The sequence below is a fragment of the Setaria viridis genome, chromosome 3 (genome assembly GCF_005286985.2).
Source record: "Setaria viridis chromosome 3, Setaria_viridis_v4.0, whole genome shotgun sequence".
Classification (NCBI taxonomy): domain Eukaryota; kingdom Viridiplantae; phylum Streptophyta; class Magnoliopsida; order Poales; family Poaceae; genus Setaria; species Setaria viridis.
The window spans coordinates 47,580,300-47,606,078 of NC_048265.2; the positions used below are offsets into that span (position 1 = coordinate 47,580,300).

Consider the following 25,779-nt stretch of genomic DNA (forward strand, 5'->3'; position numbering starts at 1 on the left):
TTGCCCTTGTCTGATCTGTTACTTATTTTGTCCCATTCTTCGCCATGTCAAAATTTGCCACCCCAAGCCACTGTCCAGGATGACAGCGGGCATATGAGTTTCTATTGAACTAGCCAATTGTGATTGATCAGTGGATGAATATTCAGATTGATGTTATTATTCATCTAGTTAACAAGTTTGCACACTTTGTATGTCATCAACCTCAAAAAATTAACTATATAGCACCCACCTGAATATTCAGATGGATGTTACTAATCATCTAGTGGATAATTTTGCTATCCCTCGAGAAAAAGAGTAAACAGACTTTGAAGGTTGTAGAATACTAGAAATTGAGCCATAATGTTGGGAGAATCTTAAGCTCCGACTCAACTAATTAAAGAAACATTACCTAAAAGGATGGGCAAAATTGAGATCCAAATACCTAAGCCACACCACGGATCTAGCTATTGTAACCAAATCCTAATTGAGCTTTAATCTACGGAACAAACTTAAAATAGACACAAGATTAGTATAGACTTACCCCCTATAGCCTCCAACGCTAAGGAAATTAAGAGAAAAACGTTCCCCATTTATTTATTTTTTTTAGAATTTTGGCAACAATTCTCCTATTTTTGGGTTGGCACTGCGTTGTTCTACCTGAGGAAGAAGAAGGGGTTTTATGCACGCCTTTTAGTGGCAGTAGACCCTAAGAATCCCTCCTCCCCCCTAGAAATCAATTTATAGGGATGGTTCGTACAACGACATCCACCCATGCAAATAGCATGATTTTTAGGGATGGGGAAACCCATTTTCAGGTGTGGTCCTGATGCTACTGTGTTGCTCAGAATTTTTTAGACAGGTGAAACTTTTAGTCCGCCCCTACATAAAAACCAGGTGCATCTAACATCATTTTAGTAGTTGCAACACATAGCTTTAATTCAAGCATAGCTTGTTCTCTCAACCGGCGAAGTGATACTATTACTCAAATTCAACCATAGTTTGTCCCCCGTATGCACGATTCCTCCTTGCGTATCGATTCAAGATGAATAAACAATTGAAGGTCAGAGATTTTTACTAGTGCAAAATTGACTTTCGATCCTCAATAAAAATCTTGGAATGAATTGAACCCGGAACTAAAGAGGCATTAGTTCCAGATAAATTTCGTAGTCCGTGGAGGATCATTTATTTCCGGTTCGTAACAAAAACCTAAACTAACAACTAAATGGTTTGTGTTACAAACTGGGATTAAAGGATCCTCCACATGTTACTTTAAAAAGGAAAGAATATCTAACTCCATCACTGTGCTGTGTAGGTGAGATGGTAAGAAAACTACACGTGAGATAAGAGGTTGCGGGTTCGAATCCTACACACTGCGCATTCATATATTTCGCGTGAAATACATGTAGTCCCAGTAGCATTGAGATAAGTTGAAGTTCGTGTTTGATGAAGACAACCACATGTGACTGTACACCGGCCAAGCAAAAGTCACCTCTTCTCCCATATATCCGTACATTAATAAAGTGATAGGATGGCTGCCACGGAGACAATTCATTGTGTATTCCAAGAATAACAAGAGACATTGCATTCATGATATCTTGTTCTCTTCTTTGCAAACATTGAGACAATTCATTTGTTTATCCAAGAATAACAAGAGATATTGCATTCATGATATCTTGTTCTCTTCTTTGCAAACATTGAGACAATTCATTTGTGTATCCAAGAATAACAAGCATTAAGTGTGCACTAAAGACAAACTCAAATGACTCAAATGCTCCAAGCATAGTATGCAATTTTGACCAGTCACTCCTTGGTGTAGTATCTTGTCTAAGGGTGATTAGTACATCATGGATTGTGGGATACATAGCTATAATGTTCAAAACAGTTTTGAAATGAGACCCCCATCGAGTGTCACCAGGCTTAGCCAACCCCATTCTTGGTTTAATCCACGACCGGTTTCTAGTTCATCACACTCAATTGCTTTCATGATATTTTGAAGTCTAGCATCTCGAAGCATGCCATGACGTTTACAAGAACTTCCAATAATATTCAGCAACATATATACTTGATCAAAAAACCACACACAATCATCATTTCCCTTAACAACAGCAATAAGAACAAGTTGGAGCTGATGTGCAAAGCAATGGATATAATAAGCTGAAGGTGACTCTTGCATGATCAATGTTTTCAGCCCTTTAATCTCTCCTTTCATATTGCTAGCCCCACCATAACCTTAGCCCCGGATTTGAGTTATTGTCAAGCCATGACTAACAAGTAATGTTTCAATTGCTTTCTTAAGTGACAAAGAGGTAGTATCATCTACATGAACAACTCCAAAAAAATGCTCACATGGTCTTCCCAAATTATCAACATAACGCAAACAAAGAGCTAGTTGTTCTTTATGTGATGTCGCTAGACTCATCAGCTAGAATTGAAAAGGGCTCCTCACCAAGTTTTTCAATTATTTTCTTTCTAGTCTCTATGGCACAACATTAAATAATTTGCTTTTGAATCTCTGGGCTGGTTAAGCGGGAGTTACCTGGAGCATTGTTGAGGACACACTTATTCACATCTTCACAATTGGCTGCAAGAATTTCAAAAGTTCAATGAAGTTCCCTCTATTGCTTGACTCCTCACTTTCATCATATCCACGGAGTGCTAATCCCTAGTGCAAAAGAAACTTCAAACAACGAAGTGAATAAGTCAATCTGGTTTTATAAAGACGACGATCCTCATCACTCCACTTCTCAATTTTATCATCAATTGCTGCATTTGGATTCGTAAAGATAATATATCTCTCTTCAGCTACCTTGTGTGCACCAGATTTCATATGTTCGATAAGCGCTCTGTCTCCTACATTCCAATTTCTCCAGCCATACACAATAAATGCATCTGTCCCTTTGCCCTTGGATTTTTTTGTTCTTGAACAGGTAGCATAGAAAGCAAAACAATGCATCCTTCTTGATGCTATATTCAACCCATTTGAAGTTATAAAACCAGACAGGAGTGCAACAACGATTTCTGTTTGCAATTTTTCTTTTTGGAAAAGTACGTGAAAATGGTTGGAATGGACCTCTAAGAGTATATGTTCTTCTAATTGCATCTTGATCATTAACATGATAACTTGCAATGGGCAACCTTTCACCTGGATCATGTGGAAGCTGATTGACATCATAAACCAGCGGCTCTGGCTGTGGAGGTGTCTCTGGCTGTGGCAATGGTTGTGGCTGTGCTTAGACATCTTCAATTACTTCAGAAGGACCAAATGGAATAGGATTCACAACCTCCTCTATTATACTCTCTTCCTCTTGAGTCTGCACTTCTTGCACAATTGGAACCGGAACCGAGGAATGCGATGCAAAAGCAGCAAGCTTCTTTGCAGCATGTCTCCTAAAAAGTGATGCAATGTCTCCATCCATCTTCATAATTCAATAATTCTAAAAAAAGATGCAATGTATCAACAATAAATTTCTGCGATAACTAACATAGGCATAAGCAATTGAGCAATGCACTAATTAGTAGAGCATACCAACGCAAGCAACCAAGAACACATCTACACAATTTCATATTAGAGCATTAGCCAACTAGGGTTTGAAATACCTTTGGATTCACGGGCGTGGAGGGAAAGGTTGAAGTAGGAGGGCGCAGAGGAGGTGTGGACGTCAAGGCAAGAGGTCGGAGGAGGCCGAATCGAGGTAGGGCCGTCAGGATTTGGGAAGAAGGGCGTCGCCGCGTCGGTCGGACGCCGGGATTTGGGAAGAAGGGAGGCCGAATCGAGGTGGACCGCTGGAGGGAGGGCTAGAGGAGCCGGCGATCCGGCCGTCCCCCACTGGCGGCCGGCCAAGCAACCGCCCTGCGCCCGACGCCAGGAAGCCGCGACGCCGCCAGGAAGTCGCGAGGAGCCGAGGAAGACAAGAAGTCGCGAGGAAGACCGATTATACAGGTATACCGAGGCAACACAAAAGCTGCCTGCATTATACAGGTTCCACTCATCTTATTATACAGGAGCAATTACAAAGATTCGACAGTGACCATAGAGAGTAACGAAAGACACCAAGTTGGAGACAGTGTTTCTATTCTACTTTCTTTCTTTAAAGAATATAAGACACGTTTTGATCTAGTATTAGTCTCTCACTAGGCTTTGACCGTTAATAACTTTTTTACATGGTATTGTTCACGACTATAGAATCGACGTCATATAGAAGCACGTTCAAATACAAATCTACAAATTCAAACATGTGCCAAAACCATCTAAATATGGAGGGAGTTGTGTCTATGTTAGTTAAAAGAGAGTAGATATTGTTCTTAAGCCATTTCCAATGCAAATTTTAAAGAAGTTTTATGCATATTAAATCAGCATCTTTGATGATATAATAAGATAATTATAAAGAGGGAAGGAATTTCTACGGGTTTTATGTTATTTTCAAGACTACAAAAACTGTTGAAATCTTCGATTGGGTGCTAAAGAGTTTTATTTAATCCAACGATGTCCAATCACGTGCCTCATAATTAAATGCTACGGCTAACTTATGAAACCGTGAAATAAAACTGCGCATTGGAGGTTTTGTTTCATTGATATGACTCAAATATTTTTAGATAGTGTGGCACTCTTGTAAAGTGTGAAACTCTCCACTAGAAATAGCCTTGTACATTTCTTATAGAGAATGGCGTAGCAGGTATTACTTACTCCAACACAATGTTAAGAGAAAATTAAAATAAAAAAACTGATTTGCATTTTCCATTATTCCCCTAGCAGCGTGCAGTTGTGGACTTGCAGAATCATACGCTGCAGGCCACAGTTACGCGAAGACGAAGAGGCAGTAGGAGTAGTGCGCGACTCCTCACGTCTCTCGTCGTCGCCATAATTAAAGCACCACCCCTCCTCTCCGCTCGTACCAAGCCCGTCGTCCCCTCGGCTTCCCCTCTCCCTCCTCTACAGAACACCACGCCGCGCACAAGCCTAGGCCCTTCTCGAGCCTTGCGGAACCCTTGTCCTTACTGAATCCCCTTGCAACACCGACGCCATGGCCATGAACTCCTCTGCCGTCGCCATCCAGGCCGCCGTCGATGGCAACCTTCGCCTCCTCAAGAGTAAGCAGCGCCCACCACCGTCGCCGCCATTCCTCCTCATCAATGTTGCGGATGATCCGCTGCATGATTCTTTTACTCGCGATCTCACGCAAGTTTCTTCTTAAAATCCCCCTGCTTTATCTTTGTTAGAAATGGCGAGCAAGATCGACCTGCGGGAAGCCAATGACCCCAGTAGTGGTTGGAACGCGCTGCACTTCGCCGCGGTCAGGGGTCGCCTGGAGGTCTGAAGGTTCCTGGTGGAGGGATCAGGGCTCGATGTCAACTCCACCACCGCCGATGGTGAGCTTTGGGTACCCCGTTACTGAATCTTGCGCATCAGTATTATTCAGTAGTGTCGTGTACTTTTGTGCTGCTGCCTATTCTTTTCTTCCCTTGTTGGAGGGACTACTCCGGTTAACCACGCTGCGGCAGCCGGCGAGGTGAGCGTCCTGAGGTACCTTCTCGACCACGGCGGCGACCCGGCGATGCCCGACGCCATGGGTACCATGCCGCTGCAGGTTGCGGCGGATAGCGGTGCGTTCCTCCCCTTTAATCTTAGTTACTGCGTTCCTCCAACTACACTTCCGCGGAAGGTAATCCGATGGACTGATACTCCACCTGTCGCTGAATCCTGTCTTATCGATTGGGCAGTAGGGAGGTAGCTAAGCTCTCCACTTGCAGGCGAGACGCCAATCCTTCTTGCCACCGATGCCATGGAGGACAGGACGGACAACGTCATCCCTGTTCTGAGGTAACTCCTTGACCGTGGCAGCGACCCACTGGTGCCCGACGACAAGGGGTACACGCCGCTGCACGACGCCGCGGAGCACGGTGCGTTCCTCACCCTGTGTCTCATGAATTTCTTTGGAATGATATATAGGGGGCACTAATATGCACACAAACTATCAATGCTCTGTGGTGGTGCTCTGGTTGTGTTTGATTTAGAGTTTCTGCATGCTATATATCTTTTTTTGTGCCTCCAGGGCACCACGAGGCTGTAAGGGTGTTCCTGTGGATCCTATCAACCGTCGTGGGACGCCGCTGCACTTGGCTCCAGCAAAAGACCACGACCAGGCTGTGAATATCCTGCTGGAGGATGGTGCTGATGTAAGTTACAAGTATCACATTTGCCTTGTTGCATTGACAATTTGGCACATAGTAACACCTCAGAAAGGCACCTGCTAAATTTTTTTTGTCTGGCTTGATGAGTGATGAATTTCTCGTTTGTTGTAGCAACTTTAGCAGAATACTTGATGGTTGCATTTTTATCATTATTCAGTGATCTGACTAGCTCTTATAACTGTTATTCACCTCCTTTGCAGCCCAATAGAGTTGCCAGTCGTATTCTTTCACCACTCGCGCACGCATGCTATGGCCACTCCTTCAAATGCGTGAAGCTACTGGTTGAGGTTCAGTAACTTGTCGGCTTAACTTCTTGATGGCATGTTGATGTTTGTAAATCACGCTATGTTCACTAAAGCTACTTGTATTCTCAATCCTGTAGGTTGGTGCTGATGTGAATTTGAAAGGTCCAACTGGCCGACCTGTGTTATTCAGTGCAGTTGAAGAGGGGTTAACTGACATTGTCAAGTTTTTGCTAGAGGCTGGAGCTGACCCTAATATTCATGATGGGGTAATAATGACTCTTTCTTAGTCTATGCTGTTCGTTTACTTTGATGGTATAGTATAATATGTATAATTCCATTGCCCTTTGCATATCTGATTCCCGGTGAGTGGTAAATAAACCCAAGCTGAGAGCAATTTTGCTAGTTTGCCTTCAAATTCAGCTATATGTATTTAACAATATATGGGGCTATCTATGCCATCTATATGAATTCACGACTGTCTTAACTTTCAAATTTTCATTCTTTTTTGTTAAGAGAGAAATTTCTACTGTTGATATCACTGTCACCTTTTTTCCTGCACTCCATGTTTATTATTATAATGCAGTGCAGGAAATTACCAATCATGCTAGCAGCTGCTCATGAGCAACGTGAGCTTGTCAATATTCTGCTTCCTTGGACAAAACCAATTCCATCTATTCCAGACTGGAATATTGATGGGATTATTAGAACTATGAAATATTTATGGCTTGAGCCTCAGGTATGTTACACACTTTTCCAAAGCTAAGTTAATAGAGGAAAACTTACATGATTACGATTCTATGAATTTGAATATAGGAGCAAATTTTGGTAACTGTATTGTTTGAACCTCATGAATTAACTGAACATGTGCTACTGTGTTTATGTATCAGTTGCAGAATAAATAGTCGATGCCAAGTTAGAAGGAAAGGAAGCGTTTGCAAAGGTAGACTATGTTGCTGCAGTCTATTCTTATACTCTGGTATTTCCTTGAACCAAAAAATACCGTGTACTTGTTGGCATTATACGCAATGTAGTTCTGAAACATCATGCTCAGGAACACATGGAAGATGGGCTTTCATTTTGCCTTGACATGAGATAGCAGAGTTATCAAAGTAATGCTAACGGAACCTGTTGAATCGATTTACTGCTGCTCAATCAAACCCCGAGATACTCAGTTCTCGTTGATTGTTAATGAAGGCAATAGAGATCGACCCGCATGACACCACCTCGTTCGCCAACCGGAGCCTATGCTGGCTGCGGCTGGGAGAAGGGGAGCTAGCTCTGTCAGATGCTAGGCGATGCACTGCATTGGCTCCTTAGTGGGTTAAGGCATGGTACCGCGAGGGCGCGGCTCTCAGCATGCTCAAGGTATAGCTCACCGTTATTATCACACCGGATTCAGCCCTACAATGAACCTACTCTTATCTCTGCACCTATGATCTGGTATGTACCTCACTGTACTGGCATTTCTTGCTCCACACAGATCCACAAAAAAGCAGTCGAAGCGTTTGAGGAAGCATTGGAACTTGACCCTGTTGGAACTCTAGCCCGAGGATCGCTCTCTCTCTCTCTCTCTCTCTCGCCGGACAGAGGTAGAAGACGATGAACAGTAGATGCAATTTTTCCGACTAACGCTGCAGCCACCGCACGGGTTGTATCTCGGCTGTTCTATTCAACTTAAAGGCATGGAACACAGAACACAACGATTACACCCAGCTTTATAGCCTCACGTACACAAGAGCTGTGCTCCACCAATCTCGGACGCACGACCGGCCACTCTCTCCCGCACATGCAGTCACTAGCGCACGAACGCTTCTTCTGGACGCCACCCCCCGAACTCCTCACTGAGCCGCTACTCTCCACGGGACTCGGTCTCCAGCTTGCATGTCGCATCCCGCCTCCATCGCCACACGCCAAAGACTTGGCCATCAACCGAACCGACGGACTCGAACGCGAGCACAACTCACGCGCCGTCAAACACATAGACACACGTACGCTCACGTCCATGGCGCCGGCTCACACGCATGCCCCATGGCATGGTTTATTCGAACAAACTCCCCTAAACCATGACACTGTCGCGCGTCCTGCCCTACAGGAGCGCTGGCTCATCGTCGGTGTCTGCGGACAACGCCGCCTCCTTCCTTGGCTTGGTGCACTCCTTCGAGAAATGGCCACGGACGCCACAGTTGTAGCACCAGCCCTTGCTGGAGCTGCGTCGGCGCCTAGTTACGCCCGAACTGACGCTGCTCCCTCCATCATCATCGTCGTCGTCACCACAGCCGCCGCTACAGCCTCCCTTCCTGTCGTTGTCGCTGTCGCCGTGGCGCATCTCGCCATTGCGTGCACGCTCCTTCCCGCGATGTTGACGCCGGCGCGCCTCCCACTGCTCTTGAGTGAGCAGCAGCTGCCCCGCGCGGTCCACGATCTCCTCCATGCTGGCTCGATCCTCCGCCGCACTGAGTCGCCCAACGAGTTCCTCGATCGACATTGTGTTGAGATCGAGTAGTGTCTCGATCGACAATGCGATCTGGTGGTACCTCGGCGGCACAACGCATAGGAACTTCTTGACGACGCGCACGTCCTCCATCGACTCCCCCAGGTCGCGCAGCTTGGCGACGAGGGTGTTCAGGTGGTTGGCGAAGTCGTCGATCGATTCGCCCTCCTTGAATGCGACGAGCTCGAACTCCTTCATCAGCTTCTGCGTGTTTGCCTCCTTCACACGCTTGACGCTGAGCCGTATCTTCTCCATTGCCTCCCATGCCTCCTTCGCACTCTTCTTGGCGAGCCCTGAGTGCATGTCCGCCGGCACCGCGCGAAGGATGGCTGCCAATGCCAATCGATCCTCGCGGCGCTCGACCTTGCTCGACTCCACGCAGCCCTAGAGCCCTATCGCCCCCAAATTCACCTGCATCACAAGCGCCCACTCATGATAATTCGTGCGCGACAGCATCGGGAACACCAGCGACAAGCTCGACTCCTGACGATGCGCTCGACCATGACCGAACATGGCGAGTTGCTGCCGCGGGCCTTCAAGTCGTCGCTGGACTTCTGCGGGGTGGTGCACAAACACTAGCTCTGATAGCAATTGTTGGAACTCTAGTCCGAGGATCGCTCTCTCTCTCTCTCTCGCCGGATGGAGGTAGAAGACGATGAACAGTAAATGCTATTTTTCCGACGAACGCCGCGGCCGCCGCACGGCCTGTATCTCGGCTGTTCTATTCAATACCGTGAGGCTCATTGTATGTTCTTTCATGTTGCCCGTAAAAAAATCTAAATTGGAGCCTATTACGTGAGTGAAACAGATAATAAAATAATATATATTTTTTTAGATAACGGAAAATGTTCCGACTTCAAACCCCTCATCAGTCCGTAATTATTACAAGCACACTCAGAGTTTAAACTACACTGTATTTAACATAATTAACCAATACGCAAAATGAAGTCATCGTGGGATGCGAAAAACAGCATGGCTCTAGACTCTAGAAGCTGGCATGCCTCGACAAGCTGCTCACTTCGGTTGTCAATGTGCTACAACAGAGCCTAGAACCGAAGCCAATGTGTCCCCCTAAAAAAATTGCCCAGCATATAACGGTGGTTCCTACCAATAACATTTTATTGTGCTTGTGTCCCCCTGCTTAGACAACGTCATAGAAATTTTGCATAATGACATTCGAAAAACATATGTTGGATAGTTTCTGACTTATAAAAAACAGCAAGCTTTACTCAAAAATGAACTATTAATTATATACTACATGGTAATGAAATATATAGTGTAATGTAGTATTACATAGTGATGAAATATATCAAGAATCATACCTATTTAATCTTATTTGCATACCTATATTTGCAGAAGACATGGCTTCGATCCTGGAACACTAAACGTCTTGACCAATTGATGATGCACACAAATACAAAGGAAGAAAAAAAAGTTAAGGGATACGAATCATACCGCAAACAGCTCGATCACTGACGACTAGTCCATATGAATGAATGAATGAATGAATGATTATTAGATTAATTAGAATTGATCGATGGAAGATAAAAGAGATTACCTTGTTGTGGTTGTGGCTGACTTGATTGTCCCAGCTATAATGCACGTTCCGTCCAAGAATGTTCACCGTCCAGTCGCCTCCCGGCTCCAGCGTCTAGCGGGCAGCAAGGGAGGGAAGAAGGCCTCTCGCTCGCCCGTCGCCGGCCCTAGACTCGAGAGTCAATGCAAGACCGGCGAAAGATGCAACGAGACGCACGATCAGGAGAGGCAGGCGAACACACTGCATCCTTTTGCATATCTAGCATTAACAACCCTCTATAACACACCACGGTACTTATACCATAGGTAGCTAAACCTAATGCTGCAAAGAGTAGCTTGCTTTTAATTGTTTTGCTCTTTTATGAAATTTTGTTGCTACCTGCAAGTCTAGTCAGGAACCATAGTGGGAGCAGTACACAGGGCCGGATCTGCAGGCCATGCACATCCATGTAGTATTAGTCTTTTAATCTTCAATTTTCGCACATAAAACATGAGGTTAGCTTAAGTTTAAGAGTGTCAGCACCCACTTTGAGCAGATCTTCACTGGATCGAACCAGTAATGTGCATACCATTCCTAATTGTAATATAGTAGCGGTAATATGCTAATTCTCATTTTGCATAGTAATTCAATTATTATTTTCTAAAAGTCCTCGCCAGCTCCTGATGGCCCAGCACCATCTGGCACCTCCATATTGTATAGAAGGTGGGAGCAAGGGCAAGAGAGAAGGGGGGCCATGCCCCCCTCGCAGCCACCAGTGGAGTTTTCACTGAAAAATTCCATTGCGCGGTAGGCTATTTTTTGGCACGGAAATCTCGAAGCATATTCCCTGTATCTCAACCCTATTAGCTGCGGCCTTGAACGTGGATTACTTATGAGCATATGTCAGTTGAAAGAGATTGCCTAGTTATCCATTTGCCAGTCCCAACTTTGCTACGGTCTCTCATATCATGGCATCAGTTTTGGTCTTCAATTAAGTTACCAGTTTTATTGTGAAACCAAGAATCGTATAACGTAAAATGTGCTACTTATGGAGTACGTGTCCCGGTAGTATTTTGATCCACATGCGGAAATTACTATAAACTAGAAAAAAATAAAAATTGCTCGCTGCACTGCTTAGATACTCCCTCCATTTTTAATTATATGAACAACTAGTTAATTCATTTTTAACTAATTAGTTTGTCCCCGACATTGTATATTTAAAAGCATAAGGAGTCCATATCTCGATATAGTGTAATATTTGTATGTAACCCATCCCACTATTGAAAATAAATGCCTTTGTGTTTCTCTCTCTAATTAACACGGGGTGTTTGAGGTTTTTTAGCCAATTACCAAAATAAGATACATCAGTTAAGTAGGATTTATAGCAAGCAAACAAACACTTATTTTGGGCCCTGTTTGGGAAGGATTTGGGAAAATATTGCCAAACGAGTTAGTATTCATCGAAAGAAACAATGAGAAGGATTCCCTAACTGAATAATTGCATTGAGAATGGCGTGATTTAGTTTACAACTGTCACACATATTTGAAAGGATTACATGGGGAACAACATCACGCCAAAGACTTCTTATGGCTCTACTAGGCTTAGGTGCTGGGCTGGACTGGATATCGATCTGTTTGAAGGCCTATATCTACATGGTGCTAGCCTACCAGGCCTAGTCCATTATTGAGCATCAGGGATGGGCCGATGCAGAAATGGTGGCCCTATTTGCTAGTGTTGTTGGCCCATGGCCCTGCTGCTACTGCTTGGGTGTGATGTGACAAGACGGCTATGAACTTTGGAGTGCACTGGCGCAGAGATATGAAATTATGAAGGCGGTGCTAGAGTCTGGCCGCCTAGAGAATCGAAAATCCGGTGCTAAGGATACTGAAATTGATCTGTGCATTTGAATTTAGCGATTAAAAAAGATGAATAAGTTTACGTGGATTCAACCTGATGCGTGTGAACGAGGCCTTATTTTATTCCTAATTTCCGCTCCAGGATTTCAAAAAAAAATTTAGCGGCTGTTCGTCTCGTCGCTCCACGCTGACAGTCCTGACGATGCGTCCCATCGATGGCGCCGCCCCTCCTCCGGCAATAAACACGGCCACCTGCCCGCCCTCCGGCTTCGTTTTCCTCCCGCCGTTGGACTCCCCCTCCCAAACCATTCCAATTTGAACTTGTTTCAAGCTGATGCTCTAATCGGGTACCAATGCAAACCGTTTGATCCAATTTGAAATGCGACTAATCAATCTGGACAAAAAATGCCCTCCGGCTCACTGGGCGGTTCGTGTGCAGTGGCGTATCGCCGGGCAGTCATCAATTCGAAAGATCTGCTACGGCTTTTTCTGAAAATAACTTATATTGGGCATGAATGAACAGGATGTTACAATCACATTTGGACAAGCCCAAGATGGTACTACAAGTTACTGCATCAGATGACAAACCTTCAAGCCCAAAAATGTCATTGTAGAGGGTATAAAGGATGCACATAATAGAGCAGAACAGCTGCAGTTCCGACAGTCACTAATAAATCACAGCTGGGTATTACAGCAGTTTCAGATCAGGACAACTAACGAAACTACATTACATTTTGTTTTAAGGAAAAAAAAGTAAAAAGGAGAGAAAACTGAAGAAGCTACAGTCCATGTAGCCATTCATCCATCGCTCCCAGCTTCCAAGTGCAGGTTAACGATCTGAGCTCTGTTTACCCAACCTAAAAGTCATTTCTCACAGCCTACATAACGAACTCTAAAGCATAACGACTTTAATCACATCTGTATAATAATAACAACAAAAGAACAAACAAATTCTTAAAGAACAGGACATCATCTAGCAGCATCAGCGAGAGGATGAATACAACAGTGAGGGCTGTCTGCAGAGTGCAGATATTGATGAGTATATATGTTGACGCTCAAACCCTTGATCTTTGGTTGCCTCTTCCCAGGAGAACCTTGTTCAAACTATAGGAGATCAGCAGGTCGACCACGGTACGATCTACGATTATGCAGACTTTGGCCGCCCGTAGCTTATCACCATCACATAATCTCCCCCAGAGGAGCCTATCACCGTTTGCAGAGGGCGCACCGGGCCAACCCTCAGCCACCGCTCCACCAAGTTGCGCACAGGTTGAGCAGGGTTCACTGACTGCCCACAGCAGCTTATTTCAACCTGGGAACAGCAGGATTGAGACTGTTGAGGCAAGTTGCGACATTAAGAAATCGAAACTGAAAAGCATGTAGCCTTCTAATTGCAACAGAAGAACAGACAGCATATCCACCCCCATACACCTAGGTTTCTAAGATGAGTGTACTCTATTCTGGAACATGCCAAGATGTACTGTTCCAACAGCAATGTAAGCAGCATTTTCACTACAAACACTACGGACTGCTTACATATTTCAAGACTGCAGTAAGAAAAATTAAGCACAGCAAAAAAGTCACTAAACAGTATAGATTGGTAGGAATATTACCTCAGATTCGCTTGGAAGACTGAGCTTCTGCATAATGTACTTTTGGATGGATGATGCAGGTATGCTTCCATCCCTACATTTGGCGATGCATTAGCCACAGTTGACATAACTTCAAGATAGTTCATTTAAATAAAACAAATAGCTGCCCATTGAATTAACAGCTCTGCCAACACAACTGTGACAAACTAACTAAGAGTAGGAGATCATGTCATGGTCAGAGTAGGAGATCATGTCATGGTCAAGATCAAACTATGAGATCTTTGTAGACTTACTAAGACAACTCTGAGCTGGGATAACTAATGTATTTGCATATAATGCATGACTAAAGTGATAGCAGTTGAGAAGCTTATGGCAACTAAAAGATGCCTACACAGGAAATGCCCCTGACTAATAGATTAACCATGCTATTTGTTCCAGGGACCAACAATATGAAACTGGATAGCTAAACTGAGAGTAAGGAATGTAGTCGCATGCACCACACAGGTTATATTTTTAGCTTATGAGCATTATGCATTTTCTTCAGTTAGGCCAAGATGTATGACATCATCACCTATGACCAATGAAATTATAAGTTATATTTTCTTTTTCCCTGCTTGATGCTGATCTATTATAAATATATATCATAATGATTCAATGCCAAGAACTTCAATTTTGGATGCGTGTTAGAAAGTAATTAATATAAGATCAGAACTATTAGTGCATTAGTAGCAGAACAGAGTAAGCTCACTTTATTCTCAAATAATGTGCAGGTATCTGAGGCAAGGGAGGGTCGCCTTTCCTGGAAACAATAAGATAACAGAAGATCAGGGATGGAACGTATCTAATATATTGCTTTGACTAAAGTTATGATAACTGATACTATGATGCGACTTACTGGTCAAATGAGGCAATTAATGAAAACCATATTGGGATGAATTTCTTCCCCTTCTGGATAGCTGCAGCACTGGAAGCAGCATTTGCTGAAGGTAGGGGGTGTTTCTTCTTCCGGCCAGGCCCTTTCTTTCTAAGCAGGACTATTGGCTCAGGATCATCCTTCTTGTCATCTTCAACTTTGGACTTCTGAGGAGGCTCCCTAGCCTTTGCTCTGCTAGATTGTTCAGTACTGGGAGATTCACTGGGCTTATCTCCCTTAAAAGCTGAACTCTGTGCACTTGTTCGAGGCTTTGTTTTGCTTGCAGCCTCTACAAGACAGTTCAAAGGTTTCCAGAGCTCTGCCTTATCCAGGTCCTTATTATCACTTGCTTTATCTTTACCAGAGGGATGACTTGATGTATCCCCATTTGACAATACCTGCAAATGTTAGCGTCAAATCACTGCTTCCTATTGTCTTCATTCTTCCATTGATTCATTTTGGTGCACATTCATGCAACATGCTCCAAAGATACACAAGTAATAGGAGTATTTTATTACCTGTCTTCTTGTTTGGGGCACTTTGCTCAAACTATCTAGCAAGCTTGAATTATCAGTTTGCTTATTTGAGTTATCCTTATCCTTTTTCAAAGGGTCCACAATGATAGGACCAAGGCCACGTAATGCAGCAGCCTTCCTGGTAACCGCTCTTGTTCGCCTCCCAGTTGAACCCGCTGGTGTTATTCTAGGTGTATTGACCACCAACGAGGAGATAGACCTCTCTTTCCTTTTAACAGGTAGCGTAATGGGAGATTCAGCTTCTTCGGCATTAACCTTCTTTCTTTTGAATGGAAAAACTTTTGACCTCACATCTTGTATATTGTGATCAGGTCTGAAATCATTGTACCAAAAAGTTAGAAAGGAGAGGGGGGAGGGGTAAGATACAAGCTAAAAAAGAAAGTAGCATCCGCTGAAAATTTCCCCCCTAACTAAGAAAAGCAGCATGATCAAGAAATAGAAGTTCTCTGGGTCAAATAGCCAAACCAGGTTTCAAAAGACAAGCATTTCTTTGATCTAATAACACAGAGTGAAGTCTCACCGATACAAGCTTATACTAACTTCTACAGCAGTGCAATAATAGCTATGTTTCGTATTAGTAAAGCTCAAAATTATATCAGATAACTACTAGAAACAAAATTATGACGGATGAGAATGAACGCCAGGGGTTAACCACAGAATGCATATTTAGAGGGAACTCACAGGAATTATTGTGTAAGAGCTTCATGGTAAACTATGCATTTTTGGCATCAATCTCAGAGGATTCAAAATAGCAGAAGAACACATACTATTCTCTGGAGTGCGGCAATTCCTAAAGGTAGCTCTAAATTATACGCAGGAGCAACACAGTAATGTTCAAGCTTTATCCACAAAAAAGCAACATGAATGCTTTGAACTGTAGAATTTGTAGTTTTGTAATCTAATTTTGTTTGTTACTATTTGTAATTCAGAGCAGCTATCTATTACAATGGTTTTGTAATTAAGTTTTGTTGTGCCATCTTGCTATCCAATGGAAACATATGCTATCAGTATAAAATCCAAGAAACTTAGCTGTGAAGTCAAAGTAGTGCTGATAAATGTGTATTTCCGAAGAAAAAGTACAAGAACATTTAGTGAAGCAATCCATTTGTGTCTACAACTAAAAACATAGTTTTTCACAATAATTTCTTAAAGAGAAAGGTCACAAGAAGAATACCTCAGCTTCTCAACTGGAGTGCAGCCCAGATCAATTTTGCATACTGGGCAATGATCTAGATCCTCATCATTTAGCTTCTTATAGATACACTTTCTACAAACTGCATAATGCAAAGAACACAGAGGTCAGGTTTCACAATATAGAGAAATTGTACAGGGCACAATGCAATGCTTCATTTCACATAAAAAAGGAATTTGCGGTCCACACAGAAGTCCCTTCCATTAAAAACATCAAGAATGTTCCATACAGCAATATATCCATATCATGAGAAGTAAAATGATGCATGCAAATGAACAAAAGAGATTGGCATTTGCACTAGCATGGATCACATAACATGAAATGCCCAGATCCATTTAGAACTAGATCCGGAGGGTCAAAACACAAAGTAAACCTTAAATTCTCAAATGCTAGAATCAAAACATAGCTCTTAATATTTCAAGAGCACACACAGAATCAACAGATACAGCAATCGACTCATGCATGCAGAGTAATCAAATAGTTTGCAGCTATTTACAGTCTATGATTCTACATTGTGGCATCAACAAATTTGTATACAGTTCCACTAATTACAGGCCTACATCTGTTGAACTTGCATTGAACACAGAGAGGGGGGCTAATGTGAATGATTCAGACAAACTGACTGGCAACTCAAATCACAGCATTGGAAGCTTGCATGACGTTGTGAACAGTATCACCTGAACATTATCTCAACAGGAGCCAAAGCATTCCACGGATTGGGGCAAAGATGGCCAATCAACAACCCAGGATTCAAAGCCTACGTAAAATCAGCATGCTGAGGCCCAGCATTGATGCAACATTGCATCAAGATTGAATAAACCGAATAGCAGCTCAGCCTGATAAGGTAAGAATGGAAAGCAAGGAAGCTACCAATTTCCAAACATGGTCAACTCAAACTAGATTTACGTAGAATCCAGAGGCGAAACCGCAGCACAACTCGGAAGTCACGCACATCGAGAATCGCAATCGCGCATGAACGCTCGGAAGGCCGTACAGCGCTGCCGGATCGCTGGAAACGAATCGACGCCGACGGCACCAACCCACGTCCCCGGACCCCGGGCGGCCAAATCCGGAGCAGCCCCAAGAACGAGGCGTGCGTCGAATCGAATCGCCGTCGCGGGAAGCTCCCATAGAAACGCTCGGAACCGTCGTAGAGATGCCGGGATCGGCGGGGGGGCGGAGCAGGAAGGACTCACAGGTGTGGAGGCACTCGGAGATGGTGGTGGCGTCGCGGAGCAGGCGGCGGCAGAGCTGGCACGTCATGCAGCGCGCGAGCAGCTCCCGCTTCACCATCACCACGGCGCCGTCACCCGACGCGCCGCCGCGCCGGCGCCGCTGCCGCCCGCCTCCCCTCCCTCCCTTCTCCTCCTCCTGCTCCCCCTCCTCACCCGCGCCATCCGCTTTCACCACCTCCTCATCCTTCACCCCCGCCCCCTCCTCCACCTTCACCTCGGCCTTGGCCGGCTCCACGGCCGGCGGCTGCTCCGGCGATGCGGGCCCGGTAGTCTGCATGGCGTGGGCCACAGCCGCGAGGCTAGCTCCGCATGCCGGGGAGGGGCAAGAGCAAAGGCGCCGCCTTTATTGCGCCGACACCTCTCCTCCGCGTGGAAATGGGAGGAGAGATCGAAGGGGAGGACGACGACGCCGAGGTGGAGGCGGAGACGGGAGTTGAAGCAGAGAGGATGAAGGGGAAAAAAATGAAATTTATTTACGTGCTTATCGAGGGACGAGAAGCCGAAGGACGAAAGGCAATGAAGGAACAGGGTGGTTTTATTCGCTGCTCTTCTTCTTCTTTTCCTTTTTTTTTTCTTTTCTGTGCTGCTTTTCGTGTGAAGAATAAAACCGACGTGTTTGGATTTACGTATTGTTGTCATCAACTTTTCCTTGTACGTGATGGTTTTGTTGGATCTACATTCGCATCTTGCATGAACTTTTTCTTTTCTTGTAGTTTTGTTGTTGGTGTGGTTCGTTTCCTTCTTTTTCATAAAGACATTTTTGCTTCATATTTCTTCGATGCCCATGTTGAAATTACAAAGATGGTTAAAAGATTGCAATAAAAATCATGATATTTGTGCAACTCTAATCTTGTATACTAAAAAGATAACCTTGGTAAAAAAATTAAAAAGATAAATAATATATTAGATGAAACGCCAGACATACTACGCTAACTCCCGCAAGAGTTTTTGGCAGCTATTATTGATTCTAGTAACGCATGGCTAAGGATAGGGCAAAACCACGATTTTAAAGTAAAGGTCGGCGTATGTGATATGGCAACATGTAGCATTATTTAGCAACTTGGAAGGTTGGGCTTGTTTTCACGGCGATTACATTCGTTGTGCCAAAGGTGCGGCGAGCAAAACACGTCAAACCGCGGCGCACTGTAAGTGTGGCAGTGAATCAATCCATAGCCGTGAAGTTAAGTAATAAACTGGCACGGTGTGAATAGCTGCGGTGCGTCAAAACAACATACCCTTATTAAAGTTGTATTTTATTTTGCTTTGGCCTTTTTCTTTTCGCATGAAATGTCTAACATAGCCATATCTCCTGTCAGTCTCCTGTCACATTATATGAATAATGTCATGCATTATTTTGTATTGCCTTTGTTTGTGCTTCCAAGTGAAGTTACAAGTTTAACTCCTATCACATTATATGAATAATGCCATGCATTGTTCAAGTGAAGTTACAAATTTGATCTTGGTTGAACACTAATAGCATCATTTATTTAACGAGTTGTGTTGTTGGCAAAGATGGTTTTACCTTCTATGTATGTAATTTTTCAAAAGTAAAATTCCATTCTCAATCTAGGATTATTGCAGTAGACATTTATTGTGACGATAAATCATAAGCGGCCCCTCTAGCACAAGATTTCTTAGTAAGAAAGAAATCTAGGATCATAAGTTTAATTTACGAAAAATTATCTCCATTCTCATATGATATGTGAAGATATGAAGTCAGAAACTATGGACGTCCATATCCTAATATGTGAATAAACACCCATCATTTGAAGAAAATAAATTTGAACGACGCGTTATTTACATCTTTTCATTAATAAGGACCTTACACTTCTAAACCACACATTAAAAACAAAACACCCGCGTAACAAAGCACATATTGATGTTATTTATGTGTTTTTACACGCTATTTGTATGTTCTCATGCGACAACCCCGTCACATTTCTGTACCCCGCATTTTTTTAAAAAAGAAAAAAGGTAAAAACATTTCTGAACCCCGCATTTTTTAAAAAAAGGAAAAAGGTAAAAACATTTGGTTTGTCTCACAGTCACAGGTTTTTGATATGCATGCTCCATGATCTCAATTCTCAAGAAGAAAGAGAGGACATGGTGCAGTGCGCTGCCACACGCAAGACCGCCCTCTGTCGTCACGGTCAGCGACGACCATGTTTGCGGCTACAGGAGTGGGGTCAGCGACTGAGCAGCGTCGGCGACGTCTGGCCACGTGAGCAGTATGCTACTGGGCCGAGGACATTATTGAACAGTCCCACGTGGGCCCAATACCTCATTCGCCGACACGGCCCTTGGGTGGGCTGTAAGGGAAGAAGAAGAATCAAGGTTCTTTTTCTATGGGACAAGAAGTATGGCTTTGGGCCAACGGCAGGCCCCCAACCTGTTGGGCCCAACTGGAAACTTGGGACCAGACCAGCCCACCTCCCTCGTCAAGGCCGCCGTCGTTCCGTTCCGTCGTAATCCGAGGAGGCCCACCGACGGAATCCGCTCCGTCCCTTTCGTAACGGACGGCCCAGATCGCGCCAAGCTGTCCGGACCGTACGATCGGATCGCCATCCACCGGTGCACACGCTCCCCCGCATCCCTCCACCTCCTCCGCCCCCCCGCGCCGTCGCATGACTGCCGCCGTCGCCGCGCCCCACCCGCCGCCTACCGCCACCGCTCCTCCCCCCTCCCGCGTGCTCCTCGTGGGGGTGGTGGGCCCCGCGCCCCGCTCCCCCTCCTCCCTTCCCTCCCACAGGTGCGTGGCAGACCCGCTGCTCCGCTGTACTAGCAATAATAAAACAATTTCATCAGAGAGCAAAAATCCGACAAGCAATCGCCTCGCTGCTCACTGGTCAAACCAAACCTGATTAGGTGAGGTCACAGTGGAGGATTAGAAGGGGAGGCCTTGCGGATTCGGTTGCGTCTCTTCTCCGACTCGTCGTGGTTGAGTTTTTTGATCGGGGGTGATTGATCCGTGCTCGGGCCGTGTTGCTGTGGTGTGCTGCAGGGAGGCGTTCGGGTGGGCGTCGCTGCTGCAGGGGCGGAGGGAGAGGAGGAGGAGGGGGGGGGGGGGCGGCGGTGCAGCCGAAGATGGCGCGGCCGCCGATCCTGTCCGTCGCGCTGCCGTCCGACACCGGCCGCGTGCTCAGCATCCAGTCCCACACCGTCCAGGTCCGGCACCTTCCCTGCCTCCCTCATCCACATGTTGGTCGCCTTGCTGCTTGCTCCCCTCAGTCACCTGATGGGTTCAGGACTTCTTCGCCTATGTCTATGCCTACGTGTGTTGGCATATTGTTGTGGCCTCGTGTGCATATGGCCGGCATGAATGGTGGATGGATTTGGGAGGCAAGCTATGGTTTTGTGGACGCGACTGCTACATGTAGGCTAGGCTAAGAACACTGTTCTGTGGAATCTGGAGTACATATTGCCCCACCTCACTGGATGATTTTTGGATGCATAGGTTTAGGTTGGGCCCTTGCAATATTCCCTTGATGAGCTGATGCCATATATATATATACATGATGCACCCAATGCACGCCGTGTGCACTCATGTCATTGGTGTGACTGTCACCTGCTAAGCGGTGGCACGATTGTTGCGTGAGGGATCAGTGGTTATGACTGCTTCGTCTTTTGTGTGACGGGCGACCACGAGTTTGGTTCCCCTCCAGGACTTCTGGTTGTGTCCGATTCTTTCGTTGGGGATTTGTTTAGACAGAATAATCTGCATGAGATTTTGTTTCAAAGTAGGAAATTATTGAGCTTTTTCACTTTCCGATTTCATATGTATGCTCGGCTGTCGGCTCAAGCTCTCATTGCACTGATTCAGGGGTATGTTGGCAACAAATCAGCTGTCTTTCCCCTGCAACTCCTTGGCTTTGATGTGGATCCAATAAACTCTGTACAGTTTTCTAATCATACAGGTACAGGTACATCGTCTAGCATTGCATGTGCAATCTGCTTGGGTCACCTAAATAATTCCCATTATGTGTTGTCTCAGGATACCCAACATTTAGAGGTCAGGTTCTCGATGGCAAACAGCTCTGGGACCTTATTGAAGGACTGGAGGAAAACCAGTTACTCCATTATACACATTTATTAACAGGTGAAGCTGTCATGACTTCTTCTAACTAGACTTACCCATCCTTGACGCCAAGGATAGAGCAGTTTGATTACTTGCTTGGTCATTAATTAGATTTAATCATGATTGCAAGCAAATATCAGTATCTTTTGACTGAGGAAATAATGTGTTTCCTTACGCACAGAATGACATGCTGTTTATGGTTCTCAGGTTATATAGGCTCAGTTTCCTTTTTAGATACTGTGCTACAAGTTGTTGATAAATTACGATCAGTCAATCCTGATCTTGTATATGGTAATCTTTTTCACCTTTCATTATTTGTATGCTTATTTCTTCTTTAACAAATTTAATAGGGACAAATTCTTGTCATAACTAGAGACTGACTAGAAATGGTTAATTCCTGTTTGCTAATTGCAAACATGCTGCAGTTTGTGACCCGGTTCTAGGTGATGAAGGAAAACTGTACGTTCCTCAGGAGCTAATATCTGTTTATCAACAGAAGGTAAATTATTCCATTTTATTCTTCTATGATTATCTCATCATATGGTACTAAATTATGGGAGTTGCTTGTCCTTAAGATCTTTTAGCATGTCAAGGATGTTATTAATCGCAAATACTAGTGTCATGAAATGCTTGCACTATATGCCAACATGCGGTGCTCTCGGGTTCCATACTTTCCCTTTTGACCCTTCCATAGACTAAACTATCAGTTGATATTACAGAACACTGTATTTATACTATATCTCCTGTAGAACTGATTAGAGCCAGTTATGTGCCTAACCTTTTATTCAGACCAGAACTTAGCCTTGTTAGCTTATTTTCCCCATTGTTACTGAGATATGGAGTGAAAGTTATGCGATAGGCCAGGGCATCTCATTTCAAATGTGCTATTTCTGTGGGGTAATTCTTACGGAATGTTCATAATGCTTTGCAGGGCCCCGTATATTTTACCATCCTAATCTATTCATTCTATCATGAAACCATCTGTAGGTTGTTCCAGTTGCTTCAATGCTTACACCTAACCAATTCGAGGTTGAACTACTTACTGGATTGAGGTAGCCATGCTTTCTTCTGAAAATGAAAAAAAAAGTAGAGTGATTCCATGCCATATTTATGATATATTCATATTGTTAGCTTGTGGTCATCCCTTTTTTCTTGATTTAATGTATACTTACAGGATCACCTCCGAACAAGATGGCTTGACAGCTTGCAATACCCTCCATAGTGCTGGACCACGGAAGGTGTGCCTCTTATCTAATAGATAAACAAACCATGAAATGTCTTTAATGCGCTACATAGGATGACCTCTATGGTTCCCTTCTTTTGTTCTATTTTTCACCCTTTCAAAGGGTCGGTAATGAAGTAGTGTGTATGCATGTGTTTGGTTGCTATCATCTTGCAGGTGGTTATAACTAGCGCACTTATTGGAGGCAAGCTGCTCCTTATTGGAAGTCATAAAAAAACACAGGTAAACTTTCAACAGAATTATGCAATCGGCATCTATCTACATGCTACTAGCAATGTACTTGAGTTACAAATGGAAAAATTGTTTATTCAACAAAGTATGTAGGATACAAAAAATATTGAGCTTACCTAGGCATCCACATGAGGCTTCTAAGCAGAATGCACAGATATGTGTACACAGGAGAAAATCAAGAGCCAACAGAACTTGCATACACACAACTTATTCAAGTCATCTACTGGGATTCTTTTTTTTTTTTGGTTGGCTATGAACTACTGACCAGTCCATGCAATAGGATGTCTCATAGCTTGTGATATATTCATGTCGAATAGTGGTCAACTAGGCCAGGTGCACTATATTGAATAGTTCTCAGATTGACATGCAAGCCAGTTCTACCTTGTAGTTATCACAATAATAGGTTGACACGGAAGCTGGGTCTAGCTCATGATTACTTGTGCAGATGGGTATAATTTGGTTCGAAATTTACAATGTGATTTATTTGGTATGATAATATCATATGTATACAGGAGATGTACTTTTAACCCTTTTTTTTTCAGGAACAACCGCCAGAACAATTTAAGATTGAGATACCGAAGATACCTGCATATTTCGCGGTATATTGATATATCTCTATTTTTTATTGTCCACTTGTAGATTGGAGTGTGGAGTAAGGAATATGATTGTTTGATTTAGTGTAGACCGGTTCATGTAGGAGTTTCCTATATTAGTCCATTTAAACTGAGAATGTTAGTGGGCATGTGGAAGTTGGACGTATGTCACAAATGGGAATTACAAAATATATTAGCACACAAAGTGGGTTACAAGCTTCAAATATGAGATACTTAGGGTACGTTTTGCCATTAAAGCTGGTGTCATTAAGGATGGTGGAGACTAGGGAGACAATCGCATGATCATGTGAACTAATATTTCAGATGAAATGTCAAGTGCACAAAGAGTTGTGTGCTTGTGAAGTTTCTCCTAATTACAGGAGAGAAGTGGGTTGACCTTTCAACATGTTCTGCACTGCAAGTTTGGTGTTTCTAGCATTAGTAGTAGTCATCACTTGTATAAATTTTCACCTGGCTTCATAATACTTTGCAGGGAACTGGAGATTTAACGACTGCTCTTCTACTAGGGTGGAGTAATGTAAGCCTTGGGGAAAGTTTTCTGATGTTCTTATGGATTTTCCTTATCTTATCATGGTTTTTTTTTCTAATGCATGGTTGTCTGCTTTTTATGAATACAGAAATATCCTGATAGCCTGGAGACAGCGGCAGAACTGGCAGTATCCAGTTTGCAGGTATCTGTCATGCTGCTCCATACTATGATCAGACATTTAGCACTGTTTCTTATGCCTTCTGTATGCTGAATTTAGGCAGCATGATGTATTAGGTATTGGTTTATTTATTTCATGGATTTTCCCTAGATAAGACAGGAATCTCAATGCAAAGGTAGGGCAAAGTTCTCATTGGTTAGCTACCGATAGCCTCCTGCTAGTTGTATGTTTCTGGCCTACCCTTCATCCTATATATCCCTCACGCCAGGTTTAAATTGTTGCAGTGTCTGGTTTAGTTCAGGTGCTCTCTCGAACATGCAAAAGAGAACTGCGTGTCATTGCATTAAGAAGAAATGAGTTTACAAAGTTTTGGTTTTGATAGTTACATTCACACCCTTTTCAAATTTACAGCCTAAAGCATGACCGCTCTAACTCCTAACTGTTGCTAATACCAGCCCGGCACCACAGGTGCTCTTCCTCCTCTGACAGACACTAGACCTGGATATTTAGGTGCCCATACGCATGTTCTGTATAAAAGGCTTCAAATTTAAAACAATAAGTCAGTGTTGACCAGTTAACTGTTGCACCTGATATTTAGGATCCTTTAGGGATAATAATGTACCAATTTGCTTTCTAGGACTGTTATTTCTTTGTGGCACTGCCACTATTATATGTATAGCTATTCGTAGTCCTAAACACATTAAGCCTTGTGGCAGGCACTCCTAAAAAGAACTGTGGAAGACTACAAAAGGGCTGGCTTTGACCCATCAACCAGCAGCTTAGAGATCCGGTTGATTCAAAGCCAAGACGACATCCGAAGCCCAGTTGTTACATGCAAGGCAGTGAAGTTTGGCAGCTGAATCCATAGCGCTCATGAGTAGTCAATAATGACAGGTGCCTGAAGAAGTACTGTTAAACCAATTTGGTCTTCACTCCTCTGCAAGTACGCCGCCCGGACTTCCGACGAGCGCCTGCCCCGACTTCCATGAATTGTTGGCTTCAATTTTGGAGTACAGTGTCTGTTATACTATAGCTCGAAACCCAGAAATAATCAAGTTTGAGGAGAGGGAGAAAGAAATAACGGGCAGGTTGCTTTCGTTACAGTTTGTCAGGATGCTGTGGCCTAGAGACTGAGATTGTACAAATGGCAGATGCATCCTTTGGATACAATGAAAAAAACAGCATTCTTGTTGTTTTGGCATTGAGTTGAGGTTTGTTCTGTAA

At 43.9% G+C, this 25,779-nt stretch overlaps 3 protein-coding genes and 1 pseudogene across 4 annotated transcripts; 2 read left to right on the forward strand and 2 right to left on the reverse strand.

Annotated features, from left to right (window-relative positions):
- The first annotated feature begins 4,755 nt into the window (after window positions 1-4,755).
- On the forward strand, window positions 4,756-8,016 carry LOC117848241 (uncharacterized; annotated as a pseudogene).
- A 483-nt stretch (window positions 8,017-8,499) lies between these two features.
- LOC140222306 (uncharacterized) lies at window positions 8,500-9,207 on the reverse strand. The gene has a single exon (XM_072292468.1). It carries the CDS (start codon window positions 9,205-9,207, stop codon window positions 8,500-8,502), a length of 708 nt encoding a protein of 235 aa, XP_072148569.1.
- A 3,706-nt stretch (window positions 9,208-12,913) lies between these two features.
- Window positions 12,914-18,273, reverse strand: LOC117848240 (E3 ubiquitin protein ligase DRIP2). The gene is made up of 7 exons (XM_034729577.2): window positions 17,707-18,273; window positions 16,493-16,592; window positions 15,301-15,631; window positions 14,765-15,180; window positions 14,618-14,668; window positions 13,891-13,963; window positions 12,914-13,589 (listed from the first exon to the last, which is right to left on the reverse strand). The coding sequence occupies exons 1-7, from the start codon at window positions 18,020-18,022 to the stop codon at window positions 13,422-13,424; spliced, it is 1,455 nt and encodes a 484-aa protein (XP_034585468.1). The 5' UTR covers window positions 18,023-18,273; the 3' UTR covers window positions 12,914-13,421.
- Window positions 18,274-20,378: 2,105 nt separating this feature from the next.
- LOC117848242 (pyridoxal kinase) lies at window positions 20,379-25,779 on the forward strand. Of its 2 annotated transcripts, none has more exons than XM_034729578.2 (13): window positions 20,379-20,494; window positions 20,747-20,910; window positions 21,566-21,659; window positions 21,737-21,841; window positions 22,028-22,111; window positions 22,246-22,319; window positions 22,808-22,872; window positions 22,995-23,058; window positions 23,220-23,285; window positions 23,837-23,893; window positions 24,381-24,425; window positions 24,526-24,579; window positions 25,272-25,779. In XM_034729578.2, the coding sequence occupies exons 2-13, from the start codon at window positions 20,830-20,832 to the stop codon at window positions 25,413-25,415; spliced, it is 933 nt and encodes a 310-aa protein (XP_034585469.2). In that variant the 5' UTR covers window positions 20,379-20,494; window positions 20,747-20,829; the 3' UTR covers window positions 25,416-25,779. The 2 variants fall into 2 exon arrangements, with proteins under 2 accessions (XP_034585469.2, XP_034585470.1); XM_034729579.2 differs by having other exon boundaries at window positions 20,398-20,655.

What these genes read in the sequence shown, in the direction of transcription:
- LOC140222306 (XM_072292468.1), bottom strand. Translation starts at nt 9,207, where the DNA reads ATGCACTCAGGGCTCGCCAAGAAGAGTGCGAAGGAGGCATGGGAGGCA.
- LOC117848242 (XM_034729578.2), top strand. Translation starts at nt 20,830, where the DNA reads ATGGCGCGGCCGCCGATCCTGTCCGTCGCGCTGCCGTCCGACACCGGC. An exon ending in TCCAGTCCCACACCGTCCAG is followed by an intron (nt 20,911 to 21,565) that starts GTCCGGCACCTT and finishes GCACTGATTCAG; the next exon opens with GGGTATGTTGGCAACAAATC. An exon ending in TATCTGTTTATCAACAGAAG is followed by an intron (nt 22,320 to 22,807) that starts GTAAATTATTCC and finishes AACCATCTGTAG; the next exon opens with GTTGTTCCAGTTGCTTCAAT.
- LOC117848240 (XM_034729577.2), bottom strand. Translation starts at nt 18,022, where the DNA reads ATGCAGACTACCGGGCCCGCATCGCCGGAGCAGCCGCCGGCCGTGGAG. An exon ending in CTCCGAGTGCCTCCACACCT is followed by an intron (nt 16,593 to 17,706) that starts GTGAGTCCTTCC and finishes TGCATTATGCAG; the next exon opens with TTTGTAGAAAGTGTATCTAT. An exon ending in TGCCCCAAACAAGAAGACAG is followed by an intron (nt 15,181 to 15,300) that starts GTAATAAAATAC and finishes TAACATTTGCAG; the next exon opens with GTATTGTCAAATGGGGATAC.